Below are 21923 nucleotides of genomic sequence, written 5' to 3'. Positions count from 1 at the left end.
CTGCTGTCAGCCAAAGCTAAGTTTGCACTTGAAACAACAGAATTCTTCAAGGTTCTAAGCTCAGCGGTCATGCACTTCCTTAAGTCCTCCAACAGTCAGTAAGACCACTGATGAATTCAGCACCACTAACACAGGGTCGCTCTAATGTGCAGAGTTCAAGAGGATGATTTATAGTATCAGTGGTATATATTCTCTTCTGTAACCGCATGATCACATACGCTAACTGGCATGACATATACAATCTGCACAGAGCACCATGATGTCACTTTCCGATACATTTACCTGACTTAGAAACTTGATCATTTAAGAAAATGTTCTCAGGGGCTGGAACAGTAAGAGCATTGGCCTTGCATGTGGCCGACCTGGGTTTGATTCCTGGCATCCAATATGGTTCCCCAAGCACCACCAGGAGTAGTTCCAGAATGCAGAGCCAGGAGTAACACCTGAGCACCATCATAAAAGCAAATAAATAAATAAATAAATAAATAAAGTGTTCTCAATAAAGTTCCTAAATATTATTTAGAGTACCAATATGCAAATTTAATGAAAACCAGTAGTGGTCTGCCCTGAGGAATGTCTGAATTTGCAAAGACATGAAATGAAAATTAATATAACTGCTATTTCCTCTATGACCTGATTCAAATAATCATAAGAAATGCTGCCAATTGCAGCATGAATTATATCATCTGACAAAAAAAAAAACCTACTCCAAAATGGAATGAGATGGCACAATATAGTAGCTAAAAGCACAGGTTTTTAACATCAGGCTGCCTGGGTTTGATCTTAAGATTCCACTCCTCATAACAACAAAGTATTTAACTGCTCCAAGTTCTTTATCTATTTCATATCTGTCACTGTCATCCAGTTGCTCATTGATTTTGTTCGAGCGGGCACCAGTAACATCTCTCATTGAGAGACTTTCTGTTACTGTTTTTGGCATATCCAATACGGATAGCTTGCCAGACTCTTCCGTGCGGGCTCGAAACTCTCGGTAGCTTGCTGGGCTCTCCGACAGAGGCAGAAAAATTGAACTCAGGTTGGCCAAGTGAAAGGCGAATGCCCATGGAATAATGCATGTAATGTGCTATGTAAAGGGTATGGTCCACAGGACTCACTAATATTGGCTGGCATCATTGATTCAAACATACTCTCCACTTTTACCCCACATTTTAACATATCTGAAACCCAAGATGCATTATACAAATAATGGGACCTACCATTGACTGGCTGCACTTCTCTTAGTAGTAACTATATAGTACAAATTAAAATTGATGGCACAAATGTGATAAAGTATGCTACTGAATATTTGTTTTCCTATGAGCTGGTCACAAACCAGCTCAATAGTCTCTCAGACATGTGTTTCATTCAGAGACTTTAGTCAAGTGTAATTGGAGGACAATTTACTGACCTATCAACAAACCATACTCTGGTACAGTTAATCCTGCTATCTTGTTTTTAGAAAATGTTACTGGAACACATTCTCATTAGGTTACAGATGGTTTACTGCTTCTTTGATTGTATTAATGCTGAACAAATTATAAAAGTTTTTATATCCTACAAGGTCTAAAATGTGCTACCTGGCCCTTTATAGAAAAGACATGCCAAACCTGGCTTTAGACAATCTTCTGAAGTGAAAAAAATCCAACTTTTGATAATATTTCTGCTTCTGCAAACCATGCCGACCCTGAAATTAAACCAAACCACTTGACAACTTCTCAGCACAGCCAGAGGAAGCAGCATAACCTTCTCTCCCAAGGTTATTCTTGACTATGAACTTCTCCTGTCAAGATCAATGTCTTACAGTAATTCCCTCTTCATGGAAAGCTACAAGCATGTGAAATTGGTAGCAGAACAATTTTCAAAACACCAGAAGAAAACTTAAGATTTAAAAAGTTTTGTTCAGGGGCTGGAATGATAGCACAGCGGGTAGGGTGTTTGCCTTGCATGCGACGGACCCGGGTTCGATCCCAGCATCCCATAAGGTCCCCCAAGCATCGCCAGGAGCAATTCCTGAGCGCAGAGCCAGGAGTAACCCCTGAGCATCGCCAGGTGTAACCCAAAAAGCAAAAAAAAAAAAAACGTTTTGTTCACGTACATGAAACATCAAGAGTAATCAAATTCATAGAGACAGAAAGCAGAATAGTAGCTGCCAATGGCTGGGGGAAGCAAGGAATAGGAGTACAGAGTTTTGGTTTTGCAAGATGAAAATGTTCTAGAGGCTGTTAACCAACAGTATACTACCTAAGTGTACACTTTAAAATGGTTAAGAATGTGAAATTTTATGTTATGCGTGTTTTACCATAATTATGGGGAAGCACACATTTATAAGTACTGTCAAGGAATCTAAGACCAGAGAGCAAAAATATTTTTCAGAAGTCTTTTGTGGCTTTCATGCCTCAGAAATGACTCTATTCCAGCCCTACTTTTAATTTCAGATATAATTATTACACTGTTTCTAAATTGTTCAGCACTCTATATCTATAAAGGTATAAATTCCAGAAAGGAAGCAACTGCCATAAGGTACTTCTCCCTCTACATGCATTACCTTTATATTCTTAGGTCACTGACAGCATTCATTTGCTCAATAATAAATGAATAAAATGAATAAAGTTATTAGTAAATAAAATATTTTGGAAGTTATTGCTTGTCCTATTTTGATATGAGCTTCTTCTCTTTTAAATAGAAATTTTGTAATAGTATTGGGGTTGAAGTACACGGATGGTGTGGGACCCACTCCATTTCGATGCCTGGTACCACATGATCTGCCAAGCAATTCTGGGTAGCCCTGGAAACTTCCAAACACTGGCTGTACAGCCCAGTAATCCCCAACACCACAGGAGCAAAGCAGCAATGCATCCTCCGGTCTGCACTGAATCACTAAGCCGTTAGCTCACTCTCACTAGGAGCCCTGGAGCACTTCATGAGACCCAAAATACATACATACAGAGCTTCAAACAAAGTGGTTTCGCCACTAATTAGGAACCAGATGACAAGCACTGATATTTTAATTCAAGGAAGAAAAAAATTCGGCATACATATTGAATTAGGCATGCATTCTATACAAGTTTGGCAAAAAAAAAACCTTAAATTTAAGACTTTGCATAAAAAATAGTATTACGCTAAAATATTCACATAGTAATTATAAAACAAATTGTAATGTGTAAATAAAATGAATAATTACATAAAAATATTATGAACTGAGTCTGGAAAAGTACATTTCCTACTTAAGTTATTTTGCTTTTTTCTGTTTATGAATTTTAAGAACACAGACTATCAAATCAAAAACGTATTTCAAATTTTCTATCTGTAAATACTAAATCACATATGGGGGAGTCTTAATTACTTTAGTTAATCCAAAATAAATGTTTCTAAGCAAATGGACAGAAAAACACTGCAGCATTTTTTCCAGTGGTGGAGTGAAACAGTCATCCTTTTCATACACTGGATCCTCACATGTTCAAAGCAAAAATTTATGAGGGGGGAAATAAATAGGTCCTTTCAAAGAACAAGTCAGACATCCTGGGATCAACACTGCTCTAAACAATTCTCATCAGTTCCAATAACTCATGTTCAATATCCTTCAATTCCACTATTCCATCTGCTACTTGAGTTACTAAAGTCTTAGTAAAAATCTCCACAAGAACTATTACCAGAAGTGAGAATCAAAAAGTCACAGATTTTCTGTATGTATTAGGTACTGCCATCTGTCAGGAAAAAACTTGAATATCATGGCTTTCTGTTATTACAAAGTAAGTAATAAAGATCATAGTGATTCAAAGGCTAACAACCAATAACCCAAAATAAAGGTATATTAAATTATTTCAAGCATAATGAAAATTAAAAAATTTAAAAGAGAAGGCAAAGAGGTACTACAGGAATTAAAGCACCTGCCTTGAATCCAATGACCTCAGCTAGATCCTTTTACCACACAGGGCCCCCAGAAAACCACCAGGAGTGATCTCTGAGTATTACTGGGGTGTGATCCAACTTCCCCATCCCACAAAAAAAGAAAAGTGGGGGTATTTTATGCACTAGAAAAGATGTCTAGGGGGCTGGAGCTACAGTACAGCAGATAGGGTGTTTGCATTGCACGCAGCCAACCTAGGTTTGATCCCCAGCATCCCATATGGTTCCCCGAGCACCGCCAGGAGTAATTCCGGAGTGCAGAGCCAGGAGTAACCCCTGAGCACTACTGGGTATAACCCAAAAAGTTTAAAAAACAAAAAATAGAAGTCTACTCATCAATTTTACTCAGGAACTATGGAGAAACAACAAGAGTCTAACTTTAAAACCCCTCAAGCTTCTCTCATACACTGATAGTAACTGGTGTTTGTTCTATAGTATACAATATAGAGGTTAAAAGTTGGTATCAGGCACATCTGGGTCTAAATTCTGTCTCTGCCACCGATTTGCTAAGTAAACTTGTATGTAAAATTCAATCACTCTCAGTCTCATAGTTTTAGTGTCAAATGGATATTAGTAAGCTCCTAAATTTGTTTGAGGATTGTGAAAGGAAATACATGTAAACAGCTGAGGATAACACTTGGCTCATTAGCATTGGAATTCTGTTTGCTGGTGTTGCAATTATTAATACTGCTGATAAACACACGAAGTACACCACATTCTGTGCTCTAAAGATAGGACTCTGTTCCTTAAAGAGCTCTACTATTGTTACTAAAGGGTATCAAAGAACAAGGTTGTTGTAGCCTAACTCAGTATCTGCTTTATATCTCCCTCTAAGGCAAATTACTAAATCTGAACTTCAATTCCTCTTTTGTAAAATGAAGTTAAGAAATATGCCTTTTTTCATTTAAAACTTTTTAAGTGATATTTGTTTAATGCTCTTTTGAAATAATAAAATACTTTCTAATCTCCCAGTGGCTTTAGGATTACTATAATGAAGATGCTTTTAATTTCATTCATAAACAGAAAACTTTGATTAAAGACTTATTTTTACCTTTTCCATATTTTTCTAGCCATAGGTACCATAACCCTCAGGCAATTCTTTTTTTTTTTGTTTTTCTTCTCAGCTATCTTTTATTTATTTTCCATTTTGAGATTGGACAAAAAATTCTAAAAGCCTTTCAGCAATTATTTTGTACTTCTTTTGATGTAGCAGTAAATTTTAAAATAGGAAATGGCTTCAGAAATTAGTTTGGATCACTATATAATGTTTCTAGTTAAAAAAAAAAAGTGTGGGGGAGCCGGGGAGATAGTTCAGTGATCAAGAACTAGTGCTTTGAATGCACAGAGACAGAAGCAACAGTGGTGGTGGCCCTGGTCCCTCCTAAATATCCCAGGGGTTGCCCCTGTGGTTCAAAGCACCACCAGGCCCAAGTAGTGCCATATAAAGAACTAAAATACATGCTTTGTATGTTCAAGACCCCAGATTCTATTGCCTAGCCCCATTAGAAAATCAGCTGTGGTCCTACTGTGCCCTGAGCACTGCTGAGTCTTAAACCCATAACTATCTGGTCTGCACACAGGGTACTGCTGTGCTGAGTATCTCCAGGAACGGCCGTAGGGCCTCAAGACACCTGTAGGAGTGATCCCTGAACAAGTCAGAAGCAAGTCCTAAGGACAGCTGAGTGTGGCCCCAAAACAAAAACAAACAAAAGTAGCAACTCTGGTAGCACAGCAGGTAGGGCGTTTGCCTTGCACGCAGCCGACCCGGGTTCGATTCCCAGCATCCCATATGGTCCCCTGAGCATCGCCAGATGTGACCCAAAAAGCAAAAAAAAAAAAAAAAAGTAGCAACTCTGGCTGAAGGTGTGCCTCAAAAGACAGAGTGCTTTGCATATGTGAGGGCTTGCATACAATACCAAGAATGGCATGGCACCATATGGAATGGCTCTGTCCCTCTCCCTGTGCTGCCAGCTGGGACCCTGACAACTAACAAAAAATAGCAACTCACCTAAAACTTGTATTATAAAACCATGCTATTCAAATTTTGAAAACTGTTACAACTTCCAATACATCAAAGAGATGAAAAACAATAATATTCCACTATAACAATGAACTTTAAACCAACTGAAAATGAGGATAGACCCTACCTGCTGCACTATCTATCCAGTCCCAACTTTTGGATATCGATAGTTACAAGAGGAAAAAATAGTAATTACAGATAGTTGTTTTTAAATTCAAACCCTATCAACAGATATATGCCTATCGACCTTTTATAGAAGTCGTCTGAAGTCATGAAATTAGTGAACCTTGTGAGGCATCTGACCTAAATTCATACTGGTTTAAGGTGGTAGTTTCCAAAGAATATTTTAGTGTAGATTAGCATGAATTATAAAGGAAAAAGGTAGACAACCAGAGTTGGAAACTGAGAGAGGAGATGGAAAGTCCAAAAGGCAATCCCATGGAGGGAAGTAGATACTGATGAAGGGACTGATGTTAAAACGCTGTGTCTGAACCCGCTCACGAATAGCTAACTCTGTAATTAATTTAACGCTGACTAAATTAGAAAAAAATGTAAAGGTAATCTCTGATAATGCTCATGGCTAGGACTAAGTGCTCTTCATTAAAATCACTTCCATCTGTCTTCTCAGTCAACCAGCCAGTTAGCATAACTGTGTCAAAAGATACCTCAGAACAACTGCAGGAATACTAAATTCCCTTAAAGACAAAAACTGAAGCCACTAATAGCATTCTTTTGTACTCTATCCTAGGCTTTAAATTCTTGAATACTACATAACTAGAGATTAAAACAGTGTAATGTACACTTTAATTTAATTATATAATTCACCTTAGAGCAATCTGGAAAAGTGAAAGCAGGGAAAGAAGAAAGGCAAAACTATGAAAAATAAAAGGACAGGTGGCGCTGGTAGGTTGTGAGATTAAGGCTGCAACATTAAGGTGAGAGGGCAAAAACTAAGTATTGAGAATTGAGGCTCTGTTGATCTCTTTCTTTAGAAAAGTCTAGAAGAAAGAAAAGACAATCATTTAGAAAGATACAAATTTTCTTGAGTGTTTAAGGAAAGAGATAGCATGGGAACAGAGTCCCGTAAGAGTTTAAGAAAAAGCATATTTTAAAGCAGCAGGAGGGAATGGCTGGAGATGATAGAGAAGCTGTATATCTTACTATGTATATACATTACTATGATGGTAATTACAGGTCTGTATTACATTTTCCAAAATTCAAAAAACCTATACACTAAAAAGGATGAATTTGTTTGCTTTTTATGTAAATTATACCTCAATACACCTGACACTTCAGAAACAGAAGCTACTAGAATGAAAATTCTCATTAACTTTATGAAGTTTATGAGAATTTAAATACAGAGGGAGCGTGGCTACATCCCGAAGGGGTGCTGCTGAAAACCCTGCAGTGCAGGGTCCTACACTGATACTCATTTCCAGTATCACATGGACCCATTTCCCCAATATCACAGGGGTGGCCCAGAAGGTCCCCAGGACTACCAGGCCCTCTGCCTCATTATACACCACAGCTCTGGGCCCAAAACTGAACTGTACTGCAAGGAATGGCCCCTGATATGCCAGATATTGCTGGGAGTAGTCCTTACTTGAAAAAAAAAAAGAAAAAAAAGGGGGGGAGAAGCAAGTATAAGCATTTTTATCATTAAACTTATGTTCTTATTTTCCACCACTTTTGTCTCTCAAATTATAGCTCCCACTGGTTAAGGTTCTCAGCCATCAGAGCTGCAGTGGCAGGCAAAAAGAATCAGCTGCTGGTTTTCCCATGCTGTTCTTCTGGGGTGTTTCTTCATGGCATTTTTTTTGGTGGGGGCAGGGGCACAACCAGCAATGCTCAGGGGTTACTCCTGGTTTTGCACTCCTGGTGGTGCTTGAGAGACCATAAGAGATGCCAAGGATCGAACCTGGGTCGGCTGCGTGCAAGGCAAACACCTTACTGGCTATACTATCATTCCAGCCCTCATATCGTTTCTTCTGGATCTAGATCACATAAAGGCAAATAAATATAACGTATACCTCATAACTAGTGAATAAGATGATACAAGCCTATTCTTCTAGACTTCTATGGTTCTCAAGGCTTTGCTTTTCTCTGATTTACCTCTCATTCTCAGTAAAGTCTTGCCTCAAGGTTACTCCAGAAGTTGATCATAATGCTAAGATGTATTGCTCAGCCCTGATGTCAATTAGATGCTTACACAGCATTCTATGAATTATTTATCACACCATTCTATAGTTACTTGTTTCTGAATCCATTTCCTCCACAAACATGAGATCAAAGTGCTGAAGCTGAAGATACGGCATACTGGTAGAGCACTTATCTTGCTGATTGAGACTCTCGGTTCAATTCCCAGCAAAACACACACACACACACACACACACACACACAAACACACACACACACACAGACACACAGAGCGAGGTGAAGAGAATAGGATAGCATTGGTTTGTCATTTCTCCCTCGCTGCAGGGAGCTTAGGTATTGGATTACACCATTCACAGTGCTTTCAAGGCATTCCCATTCCTCTGTGTTTATCTGTAACCTCTTCTCTGCGCTCTGCTTCCTCAACCTTTATCCCCAAATGAGACTCCATTGACTTGTAAGGTCAGATCCTTCTAAGGACTCTGGATTTGTAAGTGAAATAATGCTTTTCTCTTCTCCTTATGTCTTTTGCATAGTTCACTTCAGAGCAATGTCCTTTTTGTATAGACACAGGAAGACAGTTAATGCTATGCTTTTGAAACTTGGGCGTTAATTGACTCCAAATAATATTCACTCCTGGGCATTTGTTTACTCGACTTAAGCCTCAGTTGACCTTAGTTCCTAACACCCCAAAAGCAGGGTTCCAACGAGGGTCTGGATGGACCCAGGGCAAGCTGTAAGCTACACTGGCATCAAAATGGGCCAGGCCAAGAGCCATAATACTTAACTAATTCCATAGGGTAGAGTGAGAAAGGGGGATTGGCAATGTTAAAGAGTGGCATGGGGCCAGAGAGATAGTACAGCAAGTCAGGTGCTTGCCTTGGCATGGCGCTGATCTGGTTCAATTCCCGTCATCCCATATGGTCCCCAGAGAACCTCCAGGAGTGATTCCTGAGTGCAAAGCCATCCCTAAGCACCACCAGGTGTGGCCCAAAACCAAAATGAAAGAGTAATATTAATATACACATACGCTACTATTTTCCTAATAAGCTAGATTCTGTGGGAGTATACTCCTTCTCCCCACTCAGAAACAAGAGGAACAATTAGAAACAAAAACCTTTCCTAGAATCTCTCAAAGAAGTAATCAAAGAAATGGTGTTAAAGTAGCCAAACAGTTACCACTACTGCTCCTAAAGTGAAATATCAAAAAAAAAAAAGTGACAAGAATGGAATTATGATAGGGAAGGTGATGCCTCCCATCTTTTTTCCCCCAAGAATTCCTTTAGCTATTTGTGGGGGCTTATTGTTCCATATGAATTTCAGGAGTGTTTGCACTAATAAAAAAATTCTTTTAAAAAGGGGCTCTAGGGTAGGCTCTAGGGTAGGGACTCTGAGGTCAGTGTGGGGTGGGGAGAGTAAGGTTTGTATGACACACAGTTGACCAGCACCACATATGATCACCCAAGCACCACCAGGAATGACCCTCGAGTATAAAGCAGGAATAAGCCCTGAGCACTGCTATATGTGGCCTCAACACCACCACCCACCCACCAACAACACCCCCGTCTCAAAAATAAATATAAGACTAGGGGCTGGAGACATAGTACAGTGTCTAAGGCTCCTGTCTTTCATGTGGCCAATTTATGTTCAGTCCCTGGAATCGCGTATGAGCAAATGATCCATGAGCACAACTAGGGGTGGTCCTTCAGCAGAGCAAGAGATAAACCCTGAACACTGATAGGGCCAAACTCCTCCTTCCCCACCACTACAGACATACACACACACACACACACACACACACACACACACACACACACACACACACACACACACACACACACACACACAGGAAGGGTGGCAGGGAGGGAAGAAAAAGAGGAAGGGAGAAAGGCAGGGAGGGGGGAGCGAAGGAGGGATAAAAGAAGCAACAGCACAGGTCAGGGGCCAGCATTGTGATTCAGTTATAAAGACTATGCCTCACATGTGTGAGGCCCTGACTTAATTTTCCTGCACTAAATTAAAAAGATTTACAGAGGAACAGCCGGTAGGGTTGCACCTGGATTTGATCCCCAGCATTATGGTGGGGTCCCCAGAGCATATGGTTATGTGGTTCCCAGAGCACCTCAAGGAGTAATTTCTGAGTGTAGAGCCAGGAGTAGCCCCTAAGCATTGCCAGGTGTGACCCAAAAAGAAAAAAAATAAATAAGATTTACATGCAATGGATCAGTTTACTTAGTTAAGTCCTCATAGAGAAATAAAGATCCTATATATAAAAGTATGTGAAAGAAAATTAAGGATTTCTCAGTTCATTATGGGATCAAAGGGTAAGAAAAGAGAGCTCTCACAAAAGCTACTAAGTACATTTGCTTATAATACTAATTATAACTATTACCATTTAAAAACTTTATGTCAAATGAAAAATAAAATTCTGTGTATCCAGCTATGTACTCCTTAAATATCACAATTTTCTTTTGTTCAATACTTGTACATTCAGGATATATTTTATCTTTACACATACACAAAACAAGTCTTTACTGGCTTTATCATTAGCTGAAAACAGTTGGGAATTCTTCACCATGCTCAAAGCAAACCATCCTGGGTCACATCATGTCAGATCCTTTAGCAAACTGCCTCTAGTAAATCTTTCAAAAAAGATGTGCAGATGTTACATGCACAAAGTTCTATTATTCTCCTTAAAAAAAAAAGAATCTGCGATTTTACTCTGTACACATGTATTGTATCTTTCTTAGAATCTCTTGCCATTTAAACACACATCTTCCAATGTTTTGTAGAGATAGTTGAGAGTAACAAAAGATCTCACTTATTTTATGGAGTGACATAGAAAAATCTATTGAAGTAAATACCACGATGGTACATGGTTTTATGTCAGTTCTATGTTTCAATTAAGAAACTGCTGAGGAGCTGGAGCAATAGCACAGCGGGTAGGGCATTTGCCTTGCATGCGGCCAAACCAGGTTCGATTCCCAGCATCCCATATGGTCCCCTGAGCACCACCAGGAGTAATTCCTGAGTGCAGAGCCAGGGGTAACCCCTGTGCATCGTCGGGTCTAACCCAAAAAGCAAAAAAAAAAACAGTTGACTTTAGATGTCTCCTTCTCCCTCACAAATATACTCACCCTTTATTTATTTTAAATTTTTTATTAGTAAATCACTGTGAACCCTCACCCTTTAAAGAACTTTATTTTTTTTTCTTTAGAGAACTTTAAAACAATGCCTTCCTTAAAGAACATTTTTCATATAAATGAGACATCTGCCAGATGATAATACATATTAAGTTAGGGATTAAAAGAACCTGTTGGTACTTTTTTGAAAAAGTTCTACACCTTCTTTGATTTCATCTATTTTCTATCCATCTCCATCCACAAAAACTCAAACATGAAATCTGTTCAAGGTCAAGATATTCTCATGGTGTCACTAGAAAACAATGAAGTGGTCAAACAAAACTATTATATGGAAACTGGTCCCTTCCTTGTTATAGTATAAAATATTAACCATATATGTTATATATAAAATAGCACTATTTATTTGTATAGTTAAATATCAAGATAAACTTGATTGGGGCTGGAGCAACAGCACAGTGGATAGGGTGTTTGCCTTGCATGCAGCCAAACCCGGGTTCGATTCCCAGCATCCCATATGGTCCCCTGAGCACTTCGAGGAGTAATTCCTGAGCGCAGAGCCAGGAATAACCCCTGTGCATGGACGAGTGTGACCCAAAAAAAAAGATAAGCTTGATTATAAAATTTAGTTAACACTCACAAATCTGGGGCAGAGCCTTATTCATAATACAATTTGATAAATTGGGTTATTGTTCTCAACCAGAATTCAGTAAAATATGGATTCAGTGTGTTCACTGTCAGAGCTAAAGTATTCAATATAGAAGACAAAGTTGAGTAAGCAAAATTTAATATAAAATTTGGAATGCTTAACTAAAGTCTTTCAACATAGTATATATAAAAAATTTTTTTTTTTATCTAAACAGTGATCACCAGAGCTTAAAATGGCATTTGTGTAAGTTTTCTGAGGGGACAAAGTAGTAAATAAAACTACTGCAGATACTTTAAAATGAATACACTAAGGTGGAGTTTTTTAGTAAATTTGTTTCGAAAAAGAAAGGGAAAATATTTTAGATTTTACAGGCCATGTAGTTTCAAACACAACTATTCAGCTTTGCAACTGTAGTATGACAACTTCTATACACAACCTGAAAATAAAAGAGTGTGGTTGTATTCTAATAAAACTTGAATTAAAAAACAGGTAGCTAACTCAAGTGCCTTACCAACTCCCATAGAATAACATAGAATCTCTGTTATGATAATGTCTATGCATATACACCTATAATGCAGCATTGATATGATAAATGTCACTTCAAAGGACTAGCCTCCCACAATAATGTCTTTGGGGCCCACGGAGATAGAATAGGGGTAAAGGCACTGGCCTGGCATGTGACTGACTGTGGTTCATTCTCCAGAATCACATACAATTCCCCAAACACCACCAAGTATGCCACCCCAAGCCCAAATACAATAATAATGCTATTATTATTATTATTATTATTATTGTTATTGGTTTGGAAGATATTATCACAGGCATTAAAGAAAACAAAAACCTAATGTTAATTTTAAAAAGTCATATAAAAAGAAAATTAATCTATATATCTCTCTGGCCACAAAGAAAATCTTTATGGGGGTGGGGATGTGGGATGGGAGACAAGGAGGAAGTGGTAGAGTATATGGAAGTAAAGAATTAATATTAACTCTTCATTTGTATTCTCAGATCTATTTGCAAAACCTGTTAATATGCAGAGTATAAAATGTATTTGTCCCTAAAGAAGCAAATAACATATTTTTAAAAAGCAAACACTTTTTGTTTCCACTTTCCAAAACCTCCTATATGGGATTATAAACACATTTTTTAAGGACACCCCCCAATTTTTTAAAATTATTTATATTTTATTGAATCACTGTGAGATACAGTTACAAAGCTTTCATCTCTGAGTTTCAGTCACAGAATGATCCCTCCACCAGTGCACATTTTCCACCACCAATGTCCCTAGTATCCCCATCCTCCAATCCCAACCCTCCCAATGCCTCTATGGCAAACAATTTCACCTATAAGGGACACCCAAAATTTAAGTTACAAAATAATGATATATTTTAATGTACACAGACTTTCATAAACAAAGACTTCATAAAATTATGACATTAAGAATTCTATTTTCCATATCCTCCTTTTTCCCCTATCAATTCTGAATTCTTAACACTAACTATGTCTTCCTACTATAGGGGCACAGCCTCCAAAAAGAATTTGTTAGGCATTGTTGGGATGGTACTACTGAACTAGAGGAAATCCCCAGGGAGTTCTAATCCCTTGATCCCTCAATTTCCTTCCTTCCCCACACTGCAATCCCCACTTCAAGAAATTCTAATATGCACATATATATACATATACATACATATACATATACACATGTATATATGTCTTCACTCAAAATATAGAAAGGCAGATTTCTTCACTGGTAAGGCAGAATTTAAACTTTGAAATATATTGAAAGAAACAATCAGAGCAGCTTCCTTCAAAACAGGTAGGCTATAACATCAGAAATTAAATTTGTGGTCCAGAGAGACAATACAGGGGATAAGGAGCTTGCCATGCACATGGCCAGCCGGGGTTCAATTCCTGGTACTGCATATGATCTTCAAGCATCACCAGGAGTGACTCTTAAGCATAGAGCCAGGAATAAGCCCTGAGCTCAGCCAGATAGGGACCCCAAACAAAACAGAGAAGCAAAAAATTAAAAAGAATTGAATTTTTTTCTACATCTAAGAATAAAAATAATTTTACCACTAAAATGATTTTCTCAGGAAAATATATGAACTCCATTTATTTAAACTACCACAGAAAGTATACACATGAATACATAAGTTAGGCTCTAAGAAAACTTTATAAAGGCTACAGCAGAGCAGCCTCAGGCAGTAGTTTGTTGAACCCCTACTGTAAACTTTACCCTGCTCTTAAACCAATACCAGATTACTTAAGAGTATAAACATATGAAGATAAACTATTGGCCAAAGATACAGCTAAATGGGCTGAGAGCCTGTTTTGCATGAGGGAGACCCAAGATGATTCCACATGATCCCTGAGCACACCAGGAACAACTCTCTAACCACACTACAGACAGAGCCAGAAGTAGACCCGGGTCAAAATAAACAAAAAAGATAAAACTCTCTAGGTACAATAATTCCAATATGTATTTTCTATCTGCAAAGGTATTTCAAGCAGTTAAGATCAAAATTGCTGACAGTAAGGGAGAAAAGTCAATATAACAAACTTATACTTTAAAAAACATTTTTGTGTTGCTTTTGAGCTATACCTGGCTGTGCCCAGAGCCGATGCGTGGCTCTGTGCTCAGGGATTACTCCTACAGTGCTCCAGAGACCCTGTGATACAAGGGATTGAACCCAGGTAGGCCACAGACCCTTACCCGCTCTTCTATCTCTCTAGTCCCAACAAATCTATTTTTATCATTTAATTTAGATTATTCATTTAGCAATCACTTGTTTAGGACACATTTACAGGCCTCCAAGATTAGTACACAAACATTACATGAACACCATCAACAACTACTACCACTAATTATTAGGCTGATGGTGCTATATGATGGCAGAACTAAGTGCTAAACATCTACAAAATGCTTCAAAACTCAACATGTTTCCACATACATCTCTTAATAAAGCACCATTAATGATCTTCTGAAGCGTATACATAAAGCACTTGATGTTACCCTCATTTACACAAAACTCAGCAGCAAGAGCACAAGGATTTGAATCTGTTGATACTAGATCACCACACCTCTTTATTGCAGTTAACAGAAGCATTTGGATTGACTTGAAGTAAGTTCTATGTAGGATAGGAAAGCTGGGTCTGACAGAAAGAAAAGTAGCAGAAAGCTATCTCTGTTCTTTCAGTATGGGGAGACAAAATGTAACATAATACCTATCTGTGATAAAGTGGTGTTTCCTACAGGTCCTCTATGTTAACACAGCCCTAAAGTTAAACCAATGTCCTAAAATTACCTTAAATTTTCTTATTTTATCTAGAACTTACCGAATCTTCTGGAGGTCTCTGAATTTTCCCCCAATCCACAGAAGGGCCCTTTTCTTGCAAAAATCTATGAAACAGTTTTCTGAATCCATCCAGGTCTTTTTTAGTGTGCTATGAAAATAGAAGACATTGTTACAAATAGCAACAGGCTTATTATTACATAGACCTATTATATAATTATCTTTTAATTAAATTCTTACACTATTAGGATATGGAGGATAGCAGAGATTTTTTTCTTTATACTCCAACTTAAACAGAAAAATAGCTAGTAAAAACCACATTTAAAAGAATACACATGGGGCTGGAGCGACAGCATAGCAGCATAGCGGGTAAGGCGTTTGCCTTGCACATGGCCGACCCGGGTTCAAACCCCAGCATCCCATATGGTCCCCTGAGCACCGCTAGGAGTGATTCCTCAGTGCAGAGCCAGGAGTAACCCAAAAAGCAAGAAAAAAAAAAAACACACACACACACAACAAGCCTTTCCTGGCTGAGCAATATCATGTAATTATTGATAACAATTATAATTTACTGCTTGATATATGAGATATTCCAACTGTTTTTCTACTATTATTCACCCATATCTTAATATTCCTCTTTTCCGTGAAAAATTAATATTCACCAAATAGATGAAAAGGAACAAAATACATCAAATCTCAAAACATTAATACAAACAGAAAATTGAAAATAAAAGGAATTACTATTTCAGGAAATCCCTTCTATAGTTGTTGAAAGTATCATGGTTCTATTAGAATTCACTCTTTGTGAAAGACAGGCAGGATTTATCAAACTAACTTTTCATGCTGATATCCATCTGAAGCTATCACAACACAGATAAAGTGTAATTTTATTATGATTCTATAATTTGTATAAACCTTCTAGAATTAAAAAGAGACTTTTAAAATAAAAGGTAAATAATTAAGGTCCTTAATTTGACCTTGTTTTGTTTGGGGCCGAAACCTGGCAATGCTCAGGGCTTACTCTTGGCTCTGGGCTCAGGGCTTACTCTTGGCTCTGAGCTCAGAATTCACCCCTGGCAGGACTCCTGGGGAGCATATGTGTGGCATAAGGAATGAACACAGGTCGGCCACACCTGCACCTCCTGTACTATCACTGCACCTGCTGTACTATCACTCTGTCTCTAAAATACTAAATTTTGGGGGCTGGAGCAATAGCACAGTGGGTAGGGCATTTGCCTTGCACACAGCCAACCCGGGTTCGATTCCCAGAATCCCATATGGTCCCCTGAGCACCGCTGGGGTGATTCCTGAGTGCAGAGCCAGAAGCAACCCCTGTGCATCACCAGGTGTGACCCAAAAAGAAAAAAAAAAAATCCTAAATTTTTAAGCAATCCCATTTTCTTTTTTAATGCTATATGACATCCTATGTTTATTTCAGATTTATAATAAGCTACATTATAAACCTATGTTTATAATAAGCTACATGTAGAAAAAGAAATTTGAAAAAACACCAAAGTCTTTACCTCAACCTCATGTGATGGTGCTGTGGTGAGTATTTTTTCTAGTTCCTTCTTCACAGATAATTCAAGTTCTTGTCGAATGACTTCTTGGAACTGGGAAGCACCATCTTGAGACATAGCTTTGCTAAGATCTTAAAGCAAAAAATATCACATTAACTAAAAATATCAGACACCTGGTAAATAACAGCTAATTTGTTTCAAGTGTTTTAGGAAATGTAAAGGACCTAAACCATGGTTCCATCATTCTCTCACAAGATTTCTGGAATGTCAACTGTTAAGATGATATGGATTCAAACATGACTCCATGCTTTTATCATGTATCTGAAGCACTAAACACTTTCTGGGAAAATGGGTAGGTGTATATAAGAGGCCAAATCTTCATTTGTGTATATACTTTCATCCCTTTTTTTATGTCTTTCCTCCTAGACAAAAATCTGGAGAAAAATGAGAACAATTTGAATAATGTCTTACGAAATTCACTCTTATGGAACCGGTACCTTAGAAGAGACCTGAAAGAATAACAAATTCTTTTCCCAATTGAAGCAAAAGTTTCATCCTTCCATAGGACAAATGAAATATTTAAAGGAATCCTTTCCATTTTAGAAAGGAAGTCATTCCAGTTTTATATTCCTTACTAAAGGACCCCCTAATAACAGAAACTTCTACTTTACTGGCATTAAAATTTTTCCTTTAAAATGAGGGGACAGGTTTTGTGGCCAAAGGAAGAGCTCAGCAACTTAGAATGCTTACAAGCATGAAGTTGCAAGTTCAATCCCTGATACTGATATGTGTGCTAAGCATGGTCTTGGGTAGTTCTGCTATTTAAGTCTGGAAGCTCTGTAGTCTATGGTGCCTAGCTTTGTAAGCAACTTCTGGCCACATTACAGCTAGGTATGTGGAAGTGCCAAAATACAGAGGTGCAACCACCAACGAACATTACAATTAAAAATGTAGCAGCACAACAGCCAGGTACCACAAAATTAACAATGAAGTTAAAGGACGGAAACAAAATACATTAATAAATAAAATGAGATGAGGGGTGGGATACAGTAGAGTGGCTAAGGCCATGCAAGCATAAATTCAGTTTGACCTCCCTCATTTGGCAAGACAATCCTGGCAGCTCTGCTGTTTGGCGACATTGCAGTCAGGCGACTATGAGCACCATAGGTGGACAATGCCATACCCAACAATAATGGCACCTAAAATAAAGATGTCCAATACTGCAACCAGGAGTGGGAACTCCAGCAAGCATCTGTGCAACACCACATCTCCAGGTGAGCACTTCAATGAGAATGCAGAGTACCACAACAAAGCAAGTCTGCAGCCTGTGGTTATTTCAACAGCATCAACAGTATGCACTAGGGGCTGGTTAGGGGGGAGTTGAATGAATGAATGAATGAATGAATGAGTGATATATACAGTAAAAAGGGTATAAGGCTGTCTCCCAAATTCTAGTTCTCAATCTTTTCAAGACTTTTCAGTGTTTATATAGGTCAGACAAGACAATCATAACTTTTAGATAGCTGGGCCAAAAGATATGACAGACAGATGTCACTAATGGTGACAGAAATACCTCTAAAATGAAAACAAATAAAAAATAGAAAAAAAAGGAAATAGAATAGAAAACAGAAAAAGAAAATATTCCAGGCCAAGAACCAGAGAGAATGCCAAGACAGGTCATTTTTTTTTTTTTTAATTATTGACTCACTGTGAGATAGTTACAAAACTTTCATGTTTGACAGGCTATTCTAATTATCCTGTCTACCACTTACAAAACTAAAGATGAGGTTACTATTCATCTATTTGTCCCTTTTATCCACAATACCTAGTTTAATCTTACTTTATAAAGATATCTTTAAGCTTACAAAGTTTGTTTACCAATTATTTCTATAAAATGTTGGTTAAGTTAGAAGAAATATACTTCAATAAGCCCCAAAACACCTTATGAATTATTTTATGTGTTATCTGGGCAAAAGGAAATATTTTTATATATAAAAAATTAAGCCAACATAGTTGATATTTGTATAATACTTTGGAGGAGAAATTGAAAAATTATATAAAATTCCTTACACAATTTATTTAGTGTATACAACCTCTTACTCTCCCAATTTAAAAAAATTTTAAACATAGGAATATTAATTAATAAGTGACTTAGTCAACATAGCCCCTCAAAATCATTTTCTATACTTTTAACATATCAAAATACCATGTATATTTGGTGAAAATACAACATCTAATCCTAAAATAGTGTTTTTTCAGGCATAAAATGTATCATGACTATATGAACTCCAACGAAACTACCAAAATGACTCAAACTATGTTTCATAAACAACTTCTAAGAAACACCATAAGAAACACACACGTGTCCCATAAACACCCTAAAGATGTTTCCCAGAGCAATAGCAATTGTATTAAATTTGCAAAAACCTATAAATGCATAAGCAAGTTTGCATAACTATGATAGATAATTAAGAACTCCAATGGAGGGGAGGAATGACTGTACAGTGTTTATCTTGCAGCCAATCTGGGTTCAGTTCCAGGCACCCCATTTTGCCCCCCTGAGCTTGCCAGAAGTGATCCCTGAGTGCAGAGCCAGGGGTAAGCTCTGAACACCACTGGATGTGACCCAAACAAACAAACAAATAAGAACTCCAAACATTATGGGTTTTTAGGTTTTGAGGAGGTACCCAACAATGCTAAGGTGCTACTCCTGATAAGGTATCAGGAGTAAGCATCGCTCCTGGTGGTGCTCAGGTAACCATGCACTGGATTGAACCTGGGCCTCCAACTGGCAGAGAGCATGTACTTGAGCCCTTTGAACCATCTCCTGAAACCTTCAGCAGAACATTTTAAACTAAAGGTAATGTGATTATCACCCACACATGCCCAAGTCTTAGCAGATGGTATTATAATTCAAAATGTGTAACCCTGCCTTCTACCCCATGTATATCCAGGATACCAACTCCATCCTAATCCCCACCCCCATCCCATCTTCAAGCCAATTCCAAAATTTTGGAAATCCTGTAGTGGAAAAATATTAAATCTCAACTAACGAACCATGAATTATTTGATTTTCTGTCACAGAGAGATAAAACAGTCAAGAACTAATGATTTTTGTCTTTTTAAAACACTTTCATTGTAATGAAGCAACAGGTTACTGTTGACAGTTCCAACGTACAACTTTATTGCTTTTCCAATACCATCAAAGTCCCAAAGAAACTAATGATTTCTAACGTGATGGTTTTGTTTTTGTTAGTCAAACTCAAAGACATCTATAGTCTTGCTGCTCCACTGCTGAAGTTGGATTATAAAAGCCAGCATTCACCGTGGCATTCCAAAAATAATCGTGACAGAAAAAAAAAAACCATATTTAACTTACTTATATTCTTGGTAAATGCCTAAGTAAGATATAACTAAATGTAACTGCAAAGTTTAAAAATAACCATAGTAGCTATTAGAAATTCTTCAAATGAGTACACTCAAAAATAAAAAATAAAAAAATTTTAAGACCCACAGAATCCTTTTAGAGCAGTACTTCTCAGCCTTTTTCTGACAGTGTCCCCCTTCTGACCTTACTTCCGTCTATGGCCACCTCTGTTCTACTAGTTGGTCCCCTCATCTAGTGCCCCCCCCCAGTTACAAAATTTTCATTTGTAGCCCCTTTGGAATAATAAGCACCACCACCCCCACCTCCCCTCCCCCTAACTCTGGTTGAGAATTGCTGATTGAGAGCAATAATTTTCAACACCCCTTCCCCAAACTCACATATCTGCCTATGTAAAGCAGGTTGCAAATCACTGATATAAAGTCAAAATGCAAAGAACCCACAAAAGGAGTCTCCTTACCGAAGACTTAATAGCTCAAAGACTTACATTAAATATACATATGATCTTTGCCAGTTGCAGCAACTCAAACTATCAGACAGATTCAAAAACACATAGACAAAGATTCAAACTCAAGTAGTAACAAATTACCCCCAATCATTATTCCTCCCATTTGTTTGAAATAGCACCAAAAGCAAATGAACAACAATTTTTATTCCTTCTATGCTCTTTACAATTACAGTTAAAAAATAACTATCTCCTCTTTCACCTCACCCCACTGCTTTTTCCTCCTGCTTCCCTGGTCAAAGACCTACTGTGAAGTTCTGTTTTAATGATTTAAAAATAATGAAGGGCTTTTAAGAAATAAAAAATATGGACCTGTCTTTAATCAATAAGAGCCACTATATTAAGCATTTGGCTCAAAGCAGAAAGAACAGAATTAGAAACCATTTCCTTTGCTATCACCTGCTGAAATCATCCTTAATTATTTTCTTTTTTAGTCTGACATTTCTGATAAAAAAAAAGTACGATTTACAAGCTTTCTTGGACATAACACTCTCAAGCTACACTGCTGGCAATAACAACTATAATTCTAAGGGAAGGTCAATTAAAGAATCCCCTGAATAATGCAAAATGTCTACCCTCCTAAAATGTCTTGTCCTTCTCACTTCCTAGCAAGAGAACTGTTCCTCTTAGACTTTGGACAGTGTGGAATAGGAACCAAAAATTTCATCAACACAGTCATAACAAACATTTTTAGAGATAAGAGGAAGCATTTAATTTACACTCTTCATCTTATAGATAAAACAGACTGACATAAATGACTTTCGTAAGGTCACAAAGCAGCTAATGCTAGCTAGCACCCAGAAGCAAAGCCTATTTATTCTAATTCAAATCCACCACAATGAAATGAAAATATCCTGCTCATTTCTCCCACTATCCTGGTTCTCTCTGATCTTTATAATAAAATCTATGCACTGCACCTAGTGGTGCTCAGAGCTAACTCCTGGCTCTGTACTCAGGGATCACTCTTGGAAGTGCTTGGGAGACCATAAATGGTCCCAGGGATTGAACTGGAGTCAGTTCCATGCAAGACAGTTGCCTTAACCACTTAACCACTTAATCTCTGACCCTTATCCAAAACACATTTCTTATCATGATTATCTTAAACACCCAAAGGAACAGAAGGAAATTCCCTACCACACAAACTGGTCTTAGCAGAATTGTCTTGGTTGACTTAACACACACACACACACACACACACACAATTTCCTAATTCTTCCTTGTTCACAAGAATTAAAATTCTAATCATAAGAGACTTTCTTCTCTTTAAATGGAAAAAATACATAGCTTCATCTTATTTCAGGTACTTCATTTCATCCATTTCAGCAGTTGAGAAGGATACACGATATAC

At 37.7% G+C, this 21923-nt stretch overlaps 1 protein-coding gene across 2 annotated transcripts in view; it reads right to left on the bottom strand.

Annotated features, from left to right (window-relative positions):
* UGP2 (UDP-glucose pyrophosphorylase 2) overlaps positions 1 to 21923 on the bottom strand; it is a 52506-nt gene that overhangs the window by 17341 nt on the left and 13242 nt on the right. For both annotated transcript variants that reach the window (XM_004609185.2, XM_055120020.1), the window contains exons 2-3: positions 16689 to 16816; positions 15209 to 15316 (exon numbers count right to left, since the gene is read on the bottom strand). In XM_004609185.2, coding sequence (XP_004609242.1) covers positions 15209 to 15316; positions 16689 to 16802 — 222 coding nt within the window. In that variant the 5' untranslated portion in view covers positions 16803 to 16816. The remainder of the gene's footprint in view (positions 1 to 15208; positions 15317 to 16688; positions 16817 to 21923) is intronic.

The sequence above is a fragment of the Sorex araneus genome, chromosome X (assembly GCF_027595985.1).
Source record: "Sorex araneus isolate mSorAra2 chromosome X, mSorAra2.pri, whole genome shotgun sequence".
NCBI lineage: Eukaryota > Metazoa > Chordata > Mammalia > Eulipotyphla > Soricidae > Sorex > Sorex araneus.
This window is presented reverse-complemented; position numbering and strand designations above follow the sequence as displayed.